Raw genomic sequence first — 18,191 nt, 5'->3', positions numbered from 1 at the left:
GCGACAGAGCGAGACTCCATCTGAAAAAAAAAAAAGAAAAAGAAAATTGAGCTTATAGTACAGAGCATTCCCATATAAGAGCTTTATAGGAACCTCCCATCTCCAAAACTCTAAGGTTCCACTATTAGCAACTTGGATTAGTCATACTGATATGTTATTATTAAAGTCCATCACTAACATTAGAGTTTACTCTGTATCCAATGGGTCTTATGGGTTTTGATAAATGCTTAATAGTATGCATCTACTATTATAAGAGAGCTTTAAAAAATAACTTTATGAAATCAAAACATACCTAAGAAAGGGTACAAATGGTAAGTGTATAATGCAGTGGATTATGTAGGGAACACACTTGTGTGTAAGCACCACCCTGGTCAAAAGCAGTCTTCATGCTACTTAACTACCAATTGCTATTCCATCACACTTTGTAAAAAGTACCACTACAGTCCCTAGATGGTTGGTTTTGTCTGTGTTTCAATCATTATATAAATGGAATCATGGATTATTCTTTAATCTCTGGCCTTTTTCACTCAGTCTTGTGTTTGTTAGATTCATGTTGCATATAGCCTTTTTATTTTTGTTACTATAGTGTTTCATTAATATGAAACATTTCTATTTTGTTTGTTTCCAGTTTTTGCTTACTGCACCTAATGCTGCTGGCAGTGTTATAATTATGCATTTCTGTTTGGTACATACCTAGGAATGAAACTTCTAGGTCTCAGGGCTTGCATTTATTAACCCTTGGTAGATGATGCCATACGTCTTTCCAAAGTGTTAGTTACTTTAAGGATCATGATATACTCCTATCACCATTGTAGGAGAGTTCCATTTGTTCCATTTTCTTGCCAACATGTGGTATTGAGAGTTGAAAAAATTCTAGCCATTGTGTATAGTATTACCACCTTATGGTTTTCATTTACATTTCTGATATTCATAATGGATTAAGCACTTACCAAAAATTTTGCCATTTAAATATAGTTGACCATTGAATAACATAGGAATTAGGATAACTGACTCTTGTGCAGTAAAAAAAATCCACATTTAACTTTTGACTCCGCCAAAACTTGATCAACAATAGCATGCTGTTCAGTGGAAGCCTTAACAGTAACATTAAACAGTTGATAAACACATATTTTGTATGTTACATGTATTATATGCTGTATTCTTACAATAAGCTTGAGAAAAGGAAATTTTATTAAGAAAATCATAAGGGATTGGGTGTGGCAGATCACAAGGTCAGGAGTTCGAGACCAGCCTGGCCAACATGGTGAAACCCTGTCTCTACTAAAAATACAAAATTAGACTGGCATGGTGGTGGGACCCTGTAATCCCCGCTGCTCGGGAGGCTGAGACAGGAGAATCGCTTGAACCCAGGAGGCAGAGGTTGCAGTGAGCCGAGATCGCACCACTGCACTCCAGTCTGGGTGACAGAGCGAGACTCCATCTCAAAAAAAAACCAAAATCATAAGAGAATATATTTACTATTCATTAAGTGGAAATGGATCATCATAAAGGTGTTTATCCTCATCACATTTATCTTAACTAGGCGGAGGAGGAGGGAAGAGAAGGGGTTGGTCTTGCTGTCTCCAGGGTAGCATAGACAAAAGAAAATCCATGTATAAGTGGACCCACGCACTTCAAAGCCACGTTCAAGGATCAACTGTAGTGTCTCATATAGTGTTTAATTAAGCTTCATGCTTATTTTTTATTGAGTTGTCTACATTTTTGTTTTTACGTAATTCCCTATATAGGCTGGATATGATCTCTTTGCTATGTATTGCGAATGTAATCTTCTAGAGAGTGACTTTACTTTTTCACTTCCTTAATGGTGTCTTTTGATAAACAGTGGTGATTAATTTTGATGCAGTCCGTTTTATGGACCTTTTTTCTTATTGTTCATTGTGCCCTGTTATAGGAACCTTCCCCTATCCCGAGGGCATAAAGATATTCTCATGTTTTTTTGAGATGGAGTTTCGCTTTTGTTGCCCAGGCTTGAGTGCGGTGGCGCGACCTCGGCTCACTGCAACCTCCGCCTCCCTGGTTCAAGGGATTGTCCTACCTCAGCCTCATGAGTAGCTGGGATTACAGGTGTGTGCCACCACATCCGGCTAATTTTTGCATTTTTAGTAGAGACGGGGGCTTCACCATCCATGTTGGTCAGGTTGGTCTCAAACTTCTGACCTCAGGTGATCTGCCCGCCTCGGCCTCCCAAAGTGCTGGGATTTACAGGCGTGGGCCACCATGCCTGGCCTGTTTCTGGAAACTTTAAAACGATAATCTACCTGGGATTGATTTGTTTGTATATGTCTCTTGGTGTGTAATTGGATAAGGCTTATTTTCATTCGTGGCATATAGATAACCAATTGACCTAGCTTCATGTATTGAAAAGAACTTTTTTCCTAACTTTGTCATAAAACAAGTGTCTATATATAAAAGTGTGTGTATGTCTTCGCTATTCATGCTTGTTTTGCATTTCCATGGAAAGTTTATAATCAAGCTTGTTACACCAAAAAATCAAAAAATCCACTGGGATTGTATTGACTCTTAATTACTTTTTCTTTCTTTTTTTTTTTTTTTTTTTTTGAGACAAGATCTCATTCTGCTGCCCAGGCTGGAGCGCAAATGGTGCAATCTTAGCTCACTGCAACCTCCACCTCCCAGGCTCAAGTAATCCTCCCACCTCAGCTTCCAAGTAGCTGGGACAACAGGTGTGCACACCTGGCTAATTTTTTTTTTTTGTATTTTTGGTAGAGACAGGATTTCACCATGTTGTTCAGGCTGGTCTTGAACTTCTGACCTCAAGCAGTCGCCCAGCTCAGCCTCCCAAAGTGCTGGGATTACAGGCAAGAGCCACTGCGCTTGACCTAAATTTTGAGATTATTGGCATCTTTAATGCTGTCTTCAAATATTTGAACATGGCATATCTTTACACTCAGCTGTTTGTTAGAGATGTGACACATCCTTCATTTTCTAAGTATTTTTTTAATGGTATTTTAAAAGATTACTGCTGATAATATTCTTGCATATTGACCTTATTTTTGGGCATTGTAATAAACAGTAAAACAAAAAGATCTCTACATAGTTTTGGATTTTCTGTATAACATCTGATACTCAGTTTTGTGTTTTCCTCTCTGCCTATACTCCTAATATTTTTTTCTTTATACCAGCTAGGATCTCCAGTAAAATGATTAATGGAGGGATAGTGGCATCTTCTATGTTACTATTTAATTGTTTCAGCTACCATTTATCAAAAGAAGTTTCCATCTTTATAATTTTTTAAATATGTAGGTATTTGGGGTTTTTTTTTGTTTTTTGTTTTTTGTTTTTTGTTTGCAGACGGACTCTCGCTCTGTCGCCAGGCTGGAGTGTAGTGGCGCAATCTCAGCTCATTGCAACCTCCACCTCCCGGGTTCAAGCAATTCTCCTGCCTCAGCCTCCTGAGTAGCTGGGACTACAGGTGCCCGCCACCACACCCAGCTAATTTTTTTTTTTTTTTTGTATATTTAGTAGAGGCGGGGTTTCACCGTGTTGGCCAGGATGGTCTCCATCTCCTGACCTTGTGATCCCCCTGCCTCAGCCTCCCAAAGTGCTGCGATTACAGGATTACAGGTGTGAGCCACTGTGCCCGGCAGTATTTGATTTTGTCAGAAATTCTTATCTTAGATTTTTGAAATGATCTCATGATTTTTTTTTTTTTTTTTTTTTTTTTTTGAAACGGAGTCTAGCTCTGTCACCCAGGCTGGAGTGCAGTGGCGCCATCTGGGCTCACTGCAAGCTCCGCCTACCGGGTTCTCACCATTCTCCTGCCTCAGCCTTCTGAGTAGCTGGAACTACAGGCACCCGCCACCACACCTGGCTAATTTTTTGTATTTTTAGTAGAGACGGGGTTTCACTGTGTTAGCCAGGATGGTCTCGATCTCCTGACCTCATGATCCGCCCACCTTGGCCTCCCAAAATGCTGGGATTACAGGCGTGAGCCACCGCACCCGGCCCCACAGTACTTCTGACACCAGATGTGTGGGAATTTTTTCCCAACTGACCAATTCTCTCCACATACCAACTGGGTGGCTTGTGATTTGATTCAGTTCTGACACTGTCTACCTGATGTTACCATCAGAACCCACAAGTTAAAGGGCTCAGTCCTACAAGACTGCCCCCACTTGAAGCTAGTCACAAGTCCAGGTTTGTCCTTCTGACCAACTGGCTATAAAGCAAACAAGGTATGCTTTCTCTGAGGTCACTACCTTCCCAGCACTTCAGTGTGTTCTGTTCACCAGCCCAGAAGCTCGGCTCATCACATCTCAATGTTCAAGAGTTTTGTTTTTTAAAAAAAACAGCCTTACTCTGTCACCCAGGCTGGAGTGGAGTGGTGCCACCATGGCTCACTGCAGCCTCAACCCCCAGGCTCAGATGATCCTCCCTACACTGCCTTCTGCTTTCTGAGTAGGTGGCTGGGACTACGGGCATGCACCACCATGACGGGGTAATTTTTTTTTTTTTTAATTTTCAGTAGAGACAGGGTTTCACTATGTTTCCCAGGCTGGTCTTGAACTCCTGGGCTCAAGAGATCTTCCTGCCTCAGCCTCATGGACTGCTGGGATTACAGGCATGAGCCACCACACCCAGCCAAGACTTTTTATAGAGTCCAATCTCCAGCTCCCCCCACCACTTTATGGAGGTCAGTGGTTAGAACTAAAAGTTCCAACCATCTAATACTTGGTTTTCCTGGTGACCACCAGCTGTATCCTGATGGTATCTAGGGGCCCCCACTTTAAGTCACCTTAGTAGCATAGACTCAGGTATGTGCATACAGAGTTCATTATGAATAACAAAAGATATTTATGAATTAGTGTTTGCTTATGCCAGAAATTTTCTTTTCCTTTTTTTTTTTTTTTTTTTTTTTTTTGAAACAGAGTCTTCACTCTGTCACCCAGACTAGAGTGCAGTGGTGTGATCTTGGCTTACTGTATCCTCCACCTCCCAGGTTCAAGTGATTCTTGTGTATCAGCCTCCTGAGTAGCTGGGATTACAGGTGTGCACCACCACACCCCGCTAATTTTTGTATTTTTAGTAAAGATGGGGTTTGGCATGTTAGCCAGGCTGGTCTCAAACTCTTGGCCTCAGGTGATCCACCTGCCTCTGCCTCCCAAAGTGCTAGGATTACAGGCATGAGCCACCGCACCCGGCCTTATGCCAGAAATTTACTGAGTTCATTAAGGTAACCTTGAATAGCCCTGGGGAGTTTAGACTTTGCGAATGAACAATGAGAATGTTTTTAACCATATGTTTGAACTTCCCTTTTTTTTTAATTCTCATTTTTATTGTCATGTTAGCTTTTTAAAAAAATGCAGTTAGCATGGATTACTTAGAAGAAAGTCTGTTAAAAATAAGTAAAAACAGAAGGTGATTGGCATTTAAATGTAACAAAAAGCTAGCTGTCATTGTGTGGAATGAATTTCTGTTAAACACTTTAGAAATTTCATTGACACTTGCCTTATTTATTGTTGTATCCTCTATTGCTCCTCTTCTTCCCAAATTAAAGATGAGGCTGCTCTGAAGATTCAGTAATTAGGATGGACAGTCAGCTACTAATTTTCTTAGATATTCTATCTAGGCAAAACAGCATTTTAATAAAATATCTTTATTTCTTACAGATTCCTGACATTCAGACAACTGACTTGTAACTGACTTATAACTGACTTGTAATACACTGCTACTATATCAAACCGACAATGAATTGGAATGAAAAACCAAAGAGTGCTACATTACCACCACTGTATCCTAAAAGCCAGCCACCTTTTTTGCACCAGTCTTTAATAAACCAAATTACCACAACATCTCAGAGTTCTTTCAGCTATCCTGGAAGTAACCAAGAAGCATGCATGTATCCCGGTAATTCAAATCCAATTTCACAGCCACTGCTGAATATCCAAAATTATCCTCAACAAATCTCTGTTTCTGATATGCATAATGGGACAGTTGTGGCCTCACACACTTCAGTAGAAAGAATAACATATGCAAATGTTAATGGACCCAAACAACTAACTCACAATTTGCAGATGTCTTCAGGAGTTACCCAAAATGTATGGTTGAACTCACCAATGAGGAATCCTGTGCATTCTCATATAGGGGCAACTGTATCTCATCAAACTGATTTTGGAGCTAATGTACCCAATATGCCGGCACTACAGAGTCAACTGATAACATCAGATACCTATTCTATGCAAATGCAGATGATCCCTTCTAATTCTACACGACTTCCTGTAGCTTACCAAGGAAATCAGGGACTTAACCAGTCTTTTTCAGAGCAACAGGTTGATTGGACACAACAGTGTATATCTAAGGGACTGACTTACCCAGATTACAGACCACCTCCAAAGCTATACCGTTACTCACCACAAAGCTTTTTACCAGATTCTACCATTCAAAAACAAAACTTTATACCACATACATCATTACAAGTTAAAAATAGTCAGCTTCCAAATTCTGTATTAACTTTACCATCAAAGCAGACCTCAGCTGTACCATCACAGCAGTATGCCATGCAAACTGACAAAAGACCACCTCCTCCTCCTTACAACTGTAGATATGGAAGCCAGCCTTTGCAAAGTACTCAGCATGTTACTAAACACTTGTCTATGGAAGTTCCTCAGAGTCGAGAAATGCTGTCATCTGAAATAAGGACCAGCTTTCAACAGCAGTGGCAAAACCCTAATGAAAATGTCAGCACAATTGGAAATTTCACTAACTTGAAAGTAAATACCAACAGCAAACAGCCTTTTAACAGTCCCATTAGATCTTCTGTGGATGGTGTTCAGACTCTTGCTCAAACTAATGAAGAGAAAATAATGGATTCTTGCAATCCAACTTCAAATCAAGTACTGGACACAAGTGTCGCAAAAGAAAAGCTAGTAAGGGATATTAAAACGTTAGTAGAGATAAAACAGAAGTTTTCAGAACTTGCAAGGAAAATTAAAATCAATAAAGATCTTTTGATGGCAGCAGGTTGTATTAAAATGACTAATACTTCTTATAGTGAACCAGCTCAGAATTCTAAATTGTCTCTAAAACAAACTGCCAAAATCCAGTCTGGACCCCAGATAACTCCAGTAATGCCAGAGAATGCAGAGAGACAAACACCAACAGTAGTGGAATCTGCAGAAACAAATAAGACTCAATGTATGTTGAAGTCTGACATTCAGGAAGTCAATTGCAGAAGGTTTAACCAAGTTGATTCTGTTTTACCAAATCCTGTCTATTCTGAAAAGCGGCCAATGCCAGACCCATCTCATGATGTGAAAGTTCTCACTTCAAAGACATCAGCTGTTGAGATGACCCAGGCAGTATTGAATACTCAGCTTTCATCAGAAAATGTTACCAAAGTTGAGCAAAATTCACCAGCAGTTTGTGAAACAATTTCTGTTCCCAAGTCCATGTCCACTGAGGAATATAAATCAAAAATTCAAAATGAAAATATGCTACTTCTCGCTTTGCTTTCACAGGCACGTAAGACTCAGAAGACAGTATTAAAAGATGCTAATCAAACTGTTCAGGATTCTAAACCAGACAGTTGTGAAATGAATCCAAATACCCAAATGACTGGTAACCAACTGAATTTGAAGAACATGGAAACTCCAAGTACTTCTAATGTAAGTGGCAAGGTTTTGGACAACTCCTTTTGCAGTGGACAAGAATCCTCAACAAAAGGAATGCCTGCTAAAAGTGGCAGTAGCTGTTCCATGGAAGTGCTAGCAACCTGTCTTTCCCTGTGGAAAAAGCAACCTTCAGATACTGCAAAAGAAAAGGAGTGTGATAAACTCAGAACAAACACAACAGCAGTTGGAATTTCAAAGCCTGCTAACATCCACGTTAAGAGTCCTTGTTCAGTTGTGGGAAATTCAAATTCTCAGAATAAAATAAGTAATCCCTCACAGCAGACAGCTTTGTCGATGGTAATGCACAATTATGAGTCTTCAGGTATAAATATAACAAAGGGAACAGAACTTCAGATAGCTGTAGTGTCACCGTTAGTTCTGTCAGAGGTCAAAACATTGTCTGTCAAAGGAATAACACCTGCAGTGTTACCTGAAACAGTGTATCCCGTTATTAAAGAAGGCAGTGTTTGTAGTTTACAAAATCAATTGGCAGAAAATGCAAAGGCAACTGCTGCTTTGAAAGTTGATGTTAGTGGACCAGTAGCAAGTACAGCAACATCAACCAAGATTTTTCCACTAACTCAGAAGGAAAAGCAGAATGAGTCAACTAATGGTAATTCAGAAGTCACACCTAATGTCAATCAAGGAAAGCATAACAAATTAGAGTCAGCTATCCATTCTCCTATGAACGATCAGCAAACCTCACAGGAGTCAAGGAATAGTACTGTTGTGAGTAGTGATACATTACAGATTGACAATATTTGTTCTCTGGTTGAAGGTGATACCTCTTACAATTCCCAAATAGCAAAGATATTCAGCTCTCTTCCTTTGAAAATGGTTGAGCCACAGAAACCTTCTCTACCCAATCAGCAAGGGATTGGCAGCAGAGAACGAGAAAAACAATTAGATAATACCACTGAAAATAAAGACTTTGATTTTCAAAAAGATAAACCTGTACAGTGCACAGATGTTTCACATAAAATATGTGATCAGTCAAAGTCAGAGCCACCCTTAGAGTCATCTTTTAACAATCTTGAAACAAACAGAGTTATTCTAGAGAAAAGTAGTTTGGAGCATGCCACTGAAAAAAGCACAGCTAACGATACGTGCTCGTCAGCTGCTATTCAGGAGGATATTTACCCTCAGGAAATAGATGCATCCAGCAACTATACTCCCCAAGATCCTGCAAGAAATGAAATCCACAGTGATAAGGCACCTGTCTTATACCTACATGACCAGCTGTCAGAACTTCTAAAAGAGTTTCCTTATGGCATTGAGGCTGTGAATACACGTGAAGGTTCTGTGGGCCAGCAAACTACATACCAGACCTCAGAAGATCAAACTGCTGATAAAACCAGTTCTGACTCCAAAGACCCAGCAGATCAAATACAAATTACAATATTAAGCTCAGAGCAAATGAAAGAAATATTTCCTGAACAGGATGATCAACCCTATGTAGTAGACAAGTTGGCAGAACCTCAGAAAGAAGAGCCCATCACAGAAGTAGTTAGCCAGTGTGACCTGCAGGCACCTGCAGGTGGACAAAGTCGTGATTCTGTGATACTGGATTCTGAGAAAGACGATATCCACTGCTGTGCATTGGGCTGGCTCTCCATGGTTTACGAAGGAGTACCCCAGTGTCAGTGTAATTCCATCAAGAACTCAACTTCAGAGGAAGAGAAACAAAAAGAGCAGTGTTCTCCTTTGGAGACCAACAGTTGTAAACGAGAGAGAACTTCTGATAGAGATGTCACTGTTGTTCAATTTAAGAGCCTTGTAAATAATCCAAAGACTACTCCAGATGGGAAAAGTCATTTTCCTGAACTACAAGACGACAGTAGAAAAGATACACCCAAAACAAAACATAAAAGCTTACCAAGGACAGAACAAGAATTAGTTGCTGGTCAGTTTTCATCTAAATGTGATCAACTAAATCCCTTGCAAAATCACAAAAGAAAAAAATTGAGGTTTCACGAGGTAACCTTTCACTCCAGTAATAAAATGACAGCATCTTATGAACAAGCTTCTCAGGAAACCCGACAGAAGAAACATGTAACACAGAACTCACGTCCACTAAAAGCAAAAACAGCTTTTTTATCAAATAAAGATGTGTATAAGAAGCATAGTTCTTTGGGACAGTCACTATCACCAGAAAAGATAAAATTGAAACTCAAATCAGTTAGCTTCAAACAAAAACGAAAGTTGGACCAAGGGAACGTATTAGATATGGAAGTAAAGAAAAAGAAACATGATAAACAAGAACAGAAAGGAAGTGTGGGAGCTACATTCAAATTAGGTGACTCTTTGTCAAACCCAGACGAAAGAGCCATTGTTAAAGAAAAGATGGTATCAAATACTAAGTCTGTAGACACGAAAGCAAGTTCATCTAAATTTAGTAGAATTCTAACTCCTAAGGAGTATTTACAAAGGCAGAAGCATAAAGAAGCTCTGAGTAATAAAGCATCGAAGAAAATCTGTGTGAAAAACGTGCCATGTGATTCTGAACATATGAGACCAAGTAAACTTGCCATGCAGGTTGGAAGTTGTGGGAAATCAAATGAGAAACACAGCAGCGGCATGCAGACCTCTAAAGAATCATTAAATGGCTTGACAAGCCATGGTAAAAACCTCAAAATCCATTCTCAGGAGTCTAAAACATACAACATTCTAAGGAATGTTAAAGAAAAAGTTGGTGGGAAGCAGCCTGACAAAATATGGATTGATAAGACTAAATTAGACAAGAAATTAACCAATATAAGCAACGAAGCTCAATTCAGCCAAATGCCTCCCCAAGTAAAGGATCAAAAGAAATTATATCTGAATAGAGTTGGGTTTAAATGCACTGAACGTGAAAGCATTTCTCTCACCAAATTAGAAAGTTCACCCAGGAAGCTTCATAAAGATAAGAGACAGGAAAATAAACATAAGACCTTTTTACCGGTGAAAGGTAACACAGAAAAATCAAACATGCTGGAGTTTAAATTATGTCCAGATATCTTACTAAAGAATACAAACTCTGTGGAAGAACGGAAGGATGTAAAGCCTCATCCCAGGAAGGAGCAAGCCCCTGTGCAAGGTCCAGTATGATTTTCTTGGTGGTGTCTACGACATTGTAAAGAGTCGTAGGTCAATATTTGGGCTAGCACCTCTCATGCTGTCTGGGCTGCTGGGAAAGACTTTAATGTGTTATGCCACTACCTAGTATTTGTTTTGCCTGGTAAACCAATGTTTCATTGGGCGGTATTTGTTTTGTGTTCATTGCCACCTTATTGTAAATTGTAGAAAATTGGTAGTCATGACGAGCTATATAAAACTTGCCAGATAGAAATATTTCAGTTAGTACCAAGAAGGCTGTACTGTGAAAAACATTACACATTCCTTGTGGGAATGTCAGAAAAGTGTCAAGTAGCTGGTAATGTAAGAGTCTTGGTTTTGTTAATTCTCCTTTGGACTTGTAATTTGAAAGCCCTGTGAACTTGAAATTTTGTTCTGAATGTTAGAGGATAAGTAATGATGAATACTGAAGTCTTTTTGTTCATATGGAAATGGATCAACTAATTGTCCTCTTTGAAACAGTTGATGACTGTGTTATCACTATAGTTAAAATGGTAACATCTAGCCTACTCATAAGATAGAAGAACCATGAAAGCAGTATTGTCCAGTGTTATAATTTAAAATCTTTAAAGCCAAGCTGGCAGCTATGAATATTAGGTAGCTTAATGGTAGACTTCTCAATGTAGTGCAGGAAGGAAGGAGAAAATTGATAACTAGTTGTTCATGGTACTAAGGGAACATTTAGAAGTAGTGGATATTATATGTAAAGCATTGTGCTGAGAAACTCAGATTGGAAAACTAAAGGATTTGAATGAAAATTGAAGTCTTTGCTCTGCTTTTCTGACTATATTTGTTGGGGTTCATAAAACAATAGCATAAACAGGATATGTTTTCCTGGAAAAGAAGATAGGGATATATTCATTTTGTAAAAAATTGGTGGTTTCAATAGATTCTTTCATTTGGATCCTTGGAATTTGAGGTGGGGATATAATGGGAACATTGGAAGTGGGTGGGGGCAATGTAGTTTTCTATCTCATGTGTCCTTTAATATCTGGAGATGTATTAAAGTCTTCAGCTCATGTGAGGGGAACATAATTACGTAGTAAAGATAAACTCATTTTTTAATTGAGGTAAGCATTTCAAATAGGAGAAATCATTTTTCCAGTCCTTTTTTTAGAGTTGTGTTACATGTGGTTATATCTAGTGCCTTCCAAAATCTATTTTCAGCTTACATGATTTTCCTTTGTTATAGTACTAAAGGAGATGATTAGCAATATCTAGAGTTCTGAAAATGAATATTTAAATAGTTTCAGGAATAAAAAGTACAAAAGAAGACTGGTTAAAATTTGTTGCTACAAAGAAAAGGACACAGAAAGACAGCCAAGAGAGAGGTAAAGTCATCTTTTTAAATCTTCATTCACTTATCTCCCTATCTGGTATATGGAAATTGGATTATGGTTATGATATGATTGTAAAGTATGATTTTATCCATGTTCTTTTTTTTTTCAGTCATTCAGCGTTTGTGTTTGAGTGGTAGGAGGACATTTTTGTGTTGTCGTGCTGTGGAATGAAAAGCTGAGCTTTATTTTCTTTTAATAGGAAAATAATTCTTATCACAATGAGTTAGCTAAGAGGTTTGCATATTTTACCTGTATAGGACCAGACAGCAAATACTTTAGGTTTTCTGGGTCATGAGGTGTCTGTCCTGACTACTCAGCTCTGACTCTGTTTCAGGGAAATGGCTGCAGATAATATGTAGATGAGTATCAGCTGTGTTCTGATTAACTATTTATTTATTTATTTTGAGACAGAGTCCCACTCTGTCACCCAGGCTGGAGTGCGGTGGCGTCATCTTGGCTCACTGCAACCTCTGCCTCCCAGGTTCAAGCGATTTTCTCCCTCAGCTTCCCAAGTAGCTGGGACTGCAGGTGCATACCAATACGCCCAGCTAATTTTTGTATTTTTAGTAGAGGCAGGGTTTCACCCTGTTGGCCAGGCCGGTCTCAAGCTCCTGACATCAGGTAATCCACCTGCCTCGGCCTCCCAAAGTGCTGGGATTACAGACATGAGATACCGCGCCTGGCCTCTAATTAAACTTTATCTTCCAAAATAGGCAGCAGGCTGGACTTAGTTTGCCAGACCCTGGATTCAATTATTTACATGTTAATTTGATTAATCTTCAGTACAATTTAGGCAAGGATATTTCCATTTTATAGATGAGAGGTTACATCATTTGACTTAAGTTTCATTGCTAGTGACTGAATAGGGACTTGAATCTGGTCCCCTCTTTTCAAAGTCCATTAAGTGTGGTTGAGGTATAGTCAGCCCTCTGTATCTGCGTGTTCTGTATCTGTGGATTCAAACAACTGTGGATCAAAAATATTTGGGAAAAAAATTAATACAACCATAAAAATAGAAACTTAAAAGACAATATAGTATAACAACTGTTTACATAGCATTTACATTGTATTAGGTATTAAAAGTAATCTAGAAATGATTTAAGGTATGTGTGGGGGGTATGCTTTAGGTTATATGAAAAACACTATGCCATTTTACATAAGGAACTTAAGCATCCCCAGATTTTGGTATCTACTTGGGTGGATGCTGCAGAGGTGTCCTGGAATCAGTCCCTCTTCAATACCCAGGGATGACTGTATTTTAATGAGACCGGTCCTAGCTGTGTTATTTGCTGGGAAGGGATTTGGGCTGGGGACCAACTAGAAAAAGTAGAGCTTTGAGTATTTAGTTTTTTTTTGAGACAGCATCTTGCTCTGTCTCCCAGGCTGGAGTACAGTGGCATGATCTCGGCCTTGCTGCAACCTCTGCATTCCAGGTTCAAGCAATTCTTCTGCCTCAGCCTCCTGAGTAGCTGGGACTACAAGCACACTACCACGCCTGGCTTATTTTTGTATTTTTAGTAGAGACTGGATTTCTCTCACTATGTTGGCCAGGCTGGTCTCAAACTCCTGAACTCAGGTGATCCACCCGCCGCGGCCTCCCAAAATGCTGGGATTACAAGCATGAGCCACCGTGTCCACCCGAATATACGATTTAATTAGTGGAGTGAAAGTACCTTGTTTGTTAGGGTTTGGCTTTGAAAACTAAAAGCTGGAGCTCAAGAGTTTTGTCTTAGTTTTGGTTCATTAAATGGGCAAAGAGGGGGCTGGGCACGGTGGCTCACACCTGTAATCTCAGCACTTTTGGAGGCCGAGGCAGGTGGATCATGAGGTCAGGAGATTGAGACCATCCTGGCTAACGCGGTGAAACCCTGTCTCTACTGAAAATACAAAAAATCAGCCGAGCGTGGTGGCGGGCACCTGTAGTCCCAGCTACTCGGGAGGCTGAGGCAAGAGAATGGCATGAACCCAGGAGGCGGAGCTTGCAGTGAGCCAATATGTCGCCACTGCACTCCAGCCTGGGTGACAGAGAGAGAGTCTGTCTCAAAAAAAAAAAAAAAAAATAGGCAAAGAGGGGTTCAGAGCCTCAAAAATGGAGAGCAGCAGAATCTCACCAAGAGAAACAATAAGAAGCACATTTTATAAAAGGAATTGACAACGGTTGTGAAGAGAGCTTCAAACAAATACTTAGAAGCAGGCGTGTAAAAATTGAGTAGAGGCCAGGCGAGGTGGCTCACGCCTGTAATACCAGCACTTTGGGAGGCCGAGGCAGGCAGATCGCCTGAGGTCAGAGGTTCGAGACCAGCCTGGCCAACATTATGAAACCCCATCCCTACTAAAAATATAAAAATTAGTCAGGTGTAGTGGCACACGCCTGTAATACCAGCTGTTCAGGAGGCTGAGACAGGAGAATCACTTGAACCTGTGAGGCGGAGGTTCCAGTGAGCTGAGATCGGACCACTGCACTCCAGCTTGGGCGACAGAGCAAAACTCCGTCTCAAAAAAAAAGTCAGTTAGCATTGAAATATGCATATGGGAAAAACTTGCATCAATGAAGAAATATACTCTTAATCAGAACAGGACAAATAACCTAAAGAGGAAGGAATGAAGAGCAGTGAGAGGCCTGACAGTGGGAAAACAATGCCTCTCGAGTTGGAAGGCAGAAAGCCAAAAATGCGAAAGATACAAATGGGCACGAAGATTGGGGTAAGAAAAAAGCTCCTTGGAAACAGGAGAGACATGATTATCTCAAAGAGAAAGCGAGAGGCATGTTTGGAATCTGAAGCTGAAAACACTCAAAAGACAGATACACAGATTGACCAGAGGCTCAGAGATAAGCATGAGTTGAATGACATGTGCAGACAGCACAGCAGGATGAGCAATGCACGGTGAATGTGAGGCTGAAATACTCAGAATCATGATGAAAGAAAAACACAAACCAGGTACACTAAGGCAAAGCTGGGTGAGACAATCCAGGAGACAAGTCATACAGCTTTGTCATGGCACGACAAGATGCAAATAGGTGAGACCTAAGGGAAGAGAAAAAAATCTCAGGTGCTGCTACGTGGGCATTTTTATTTACTTATTTTTATTTATTTATTTATTTTATTTTTTAGACAGTCTCACTGTGTCGCCCAGGCTGGAGTGCAGTGGTGCGATCTAGGCTCACTGCAACCTCTGGTTCCTGGGTTCAAGCGATTCTCCTGCCTCGGCCTCAGCCTCCTGAATAGCGTGAACCACCTCACCTGGCTGATTGTTGTATTTTTAGTAGAGACAGAGTTTCACCATGTTGTCCAGGCTGATCTTGAACTCCAACCTCAGTGATCCACCCACCTCAGCCTGCGAAAGTGCTGGGATTACAGGCGTGAGCCAGTGCGCCCGGCCACATGGGCATTTTTTAAATGCCTATTGGGGCGAATGAAGCTGGTTCTGGAGAAGGGATCTCTGGGAAATAGTGAATTATATACCTTAGACAGAGAGGCTGGAGAACAGTGAACCAACTATGAAGTGAGAGAAAAATGCCATGAACTCCCAATCCGCTATAAAGAAACATACATCTGGCCTGGTGTGGGGCCCATGTATGTCATCCCAGCACTTGGGAGGTCAAGGCCAGAGGATGGCTTGAGCCCAGGAGTTTGAGACCAGCTTCGGCAACATCAGGAGATCCCATCTCTACAAATAACTTCTTAAAAAATTAGCTGGGCATAGTGGTGCGCACCTGTGGTCCCAGCTGCTTGGCAGACTGAGGAAGGAGGATCACCTGAGCCCAGGAGTTGAGGCTGCAATAAGCCCTGATGCAGCACTGCACTCCAGCCTGGGCAACAGAGCCAAGACCCTGTCTCAAAAAAAAAAAAAAAAAAAAAAAAACCCCACAGGAGAAACAGATATCTAAATTCAGTAGCAAAGGTTGCAGCAAACTTGAAGTCCTAAGTTAGGGTAAAGAGATGAAGAGGCAATTACAAGAATTTCTTGGAAAGCAACTTAGAGACCCATCTTGGGCTTCAGTGTTACTAATTCTGAAAGAAAGCAAACGAGAAAGTGGAAGACTTTGCAGCAGATCTAAAGAACTAACAGGACAGAATACTCCACCCACTCAGGTAGAAAAAGACAAAACAAGACCCCATTATTCAGAAGGAAGTAGCTGCAGCAGGAATGAAATGTACAGATAGTCCCTGACTTGGCAGTGGTTTGACTTAGGATTTCTTGACTATGATGGTATGAAAGTGATACACATTCAGTAGAAAGTGTATTTCGTATACCCATACAGCAATTCTGTTTGTTTGTTTGTTTGTTTTTTGAGACAGTCTCGCTCTGTCACCCAGGCTGGAGTGCAGTCGTGTGATATCGGCTCACTGCAACCTCTGCCCAGCTAATTTTTGTATTTTTAGTAAAAACGGTTTCGCCATGTTGGCCAGGCTGGTCTTGAACTGGCTTCATGTGATCTGCCTGCCTTGGCCTCCCAGAGTGCTGGGATTACAGGCGTGAACCACCATACCCAGCCTCAACATATTTTCAATAGGTGATGGGTCATTATGAAAAAAGGACACTGAAGCTAATGTAACACTGAAATGGTCTAAAGAAACAGGAAACTATAGACGTGTTTTAGAATATCTAATACATGGCAAGACCAAAATATGAAACCTATCCTTTTCATGTATTGTTTGGGACTGACTCATATTTGTACTCTTTGTATTGCTAATTTACATAGCTGTTTAAAAGGTCACATTCATACTAATGATATGCAATGATACATTTTATTGAGCCAAGAGTAAGGTAGAACAGAACAGCCCAGGGCAATGAGGATGGGGCAAGGAGGTAGGAGTAGAAAACAGCCCCCAAAAGAAAGGCAAGATGTCACGTGTATATAACTTACAATTCTATAAGTGAAGAGCTATGGTTCTGAAACTTTTGCTTAACTCCTTGCCTTAATTTTTTATCCCTCCAATATATATTTTCCCTCTGAATTTTGATTATATATTGATCACAGCTAACATTGAGAAATAAAGTAAGTAAAGTTTTTATTTCCCTTAGATAATGTTAATTCAAGACTCTCGAAGAGAAGCTTCAGTGCAGATGGATTTGAGATGCTACAAAACCCAGTAAAAGATTCAAAAGAAATGTTTCAAACCTACAAACAGATGTACCTGGAGAAGAGAAGCAGAAGCCTTGGTAGCAGTCCTGTAAAATAATTACAAGATGTGGTTTTGTAATTGCCACTGGGAAATTTCTTTCCTTTTCTGTTCAAAATATTTCGCTGAAACTAATGAGAAATGCCATGATAAAGATTTCTCAGAGTTTGGTTCCCACTTTCATTGTATTTCATTGAAAGTGCTTAATTAAAATGGCTTGAGAACTTTGGGTAGCCATGTGTAAGAAATGGATGGTATTCACCGGGAAAACATAAGGTATTTGAATTTCTACTTTATTGAACCAGATTTACCATTATTTTAAAAGGAATGCTTATACAAATCAATTTGAAATTCTACCCATCTTGAGGGAGGACTGTTCCTCAGTTAAGGACTTGTTTATTTAAATGGGACTGTAAATATGTTTTGGTTTCTAAGCTATATTAGCAAAATTTATTTTTCAAAAATGCCCACTGTGATGTGAATGTCAAAATATATTCTTAAGTGTTTTATAACTAATTGTAAACTTTTTTTCAGAAGTCTTATTTTATACTTGTGAAACTGAACACAATTTTGGGACAACGTTTAAACATTACTTTTCATACTTGAAATAAACATTTATTTTTTAAAAAACTAATTTGAAACCTTCACAGCTCAGTTTCTTTTTGGTTTCCTACCTTTAAAAGGACGCATTTTGGAAAGTGCTTTCAAAAGCTGAAATGCGAGGTGGCTCATGCCTGTAATCACAGCACTTTGGGAGACTGAGGCGGGTGGATCACAAGGTCAGGAGATGGAGACCATCCTGGCTAACACGGTGAAACGCCGTCTCTACTTAAAAAAAATACAAAAAATTACCAGGACAAGGTGGGAGGCACCTGTAGTCCCAGCTACTCGGGAGGCTGAGGCAGGAGAATGGCGTGAACCCGGGAGGCAGAGCTTGCAGTGCGCCGAGATCGCGCCAC

The 18,191-nt window shown here is 40.1% G+C and overlaps 1 protein-coding gene across 8 annotated transcripts in view; it reads left to right on the top strand.

Annotated features, from left to right (window-relative positions):
* The window catches only part of RESF1 (retroelement silencing factor 1), a 33,430-nt gene extending 15,564 nt beyond the window's left edge, over positions 1-17,866 (top strand). For 7 of the 8 annotated variants that reach the window (XM_008966304.5, XM_003813731.6, XM_034936065.3 and 4 more), the window contains 3 exons: positions 5,652-10,728; positions 12,014-12,097; positions 17,135-17,866. In XM_008966304.5, the coding sequence (XP_008964552.2) occupies positions 5,730-10,728; positions 12,014-12,097; positions 17,135-17,292 (5,241 nt within the window). In that variant the 5' untranslated portion in view covers positions 5,652-5,729 and the 3' untranslated portion in view covers positions 17,293-17,866. Of the gene's footprint in view, positions 1-5,651; positions 10,729-11,958; positions 12,098-17,134 lie in introns of those variants that run through there. The other variant, XM_063593099.1, reaches the window with a different exon arrangement.
* The last annotated feature ends 325 nt before the right edge of the window (positions 17,867-18,191 follow it).

Source organism: Pan paniscus, chromosome 10 (assembly GCF_029289425.2).
Source record: "Pan paniscus chromosome 10, NHGRI_mPanPan1-v2.0_pri, whole genome shotgun sequence".
In the NCBI taxonomy this organism is placed as follows: Eukaryota; Metazoa; Chordata; class Mammalia; order Primates; family Hominidae; genus Pan; species Pan paniscus.
The sequence above is the reverse complement of the archived record's forward strand: the minus strand, read 5'-3'. Positions and strand labels throughout refer to the sequence as shown.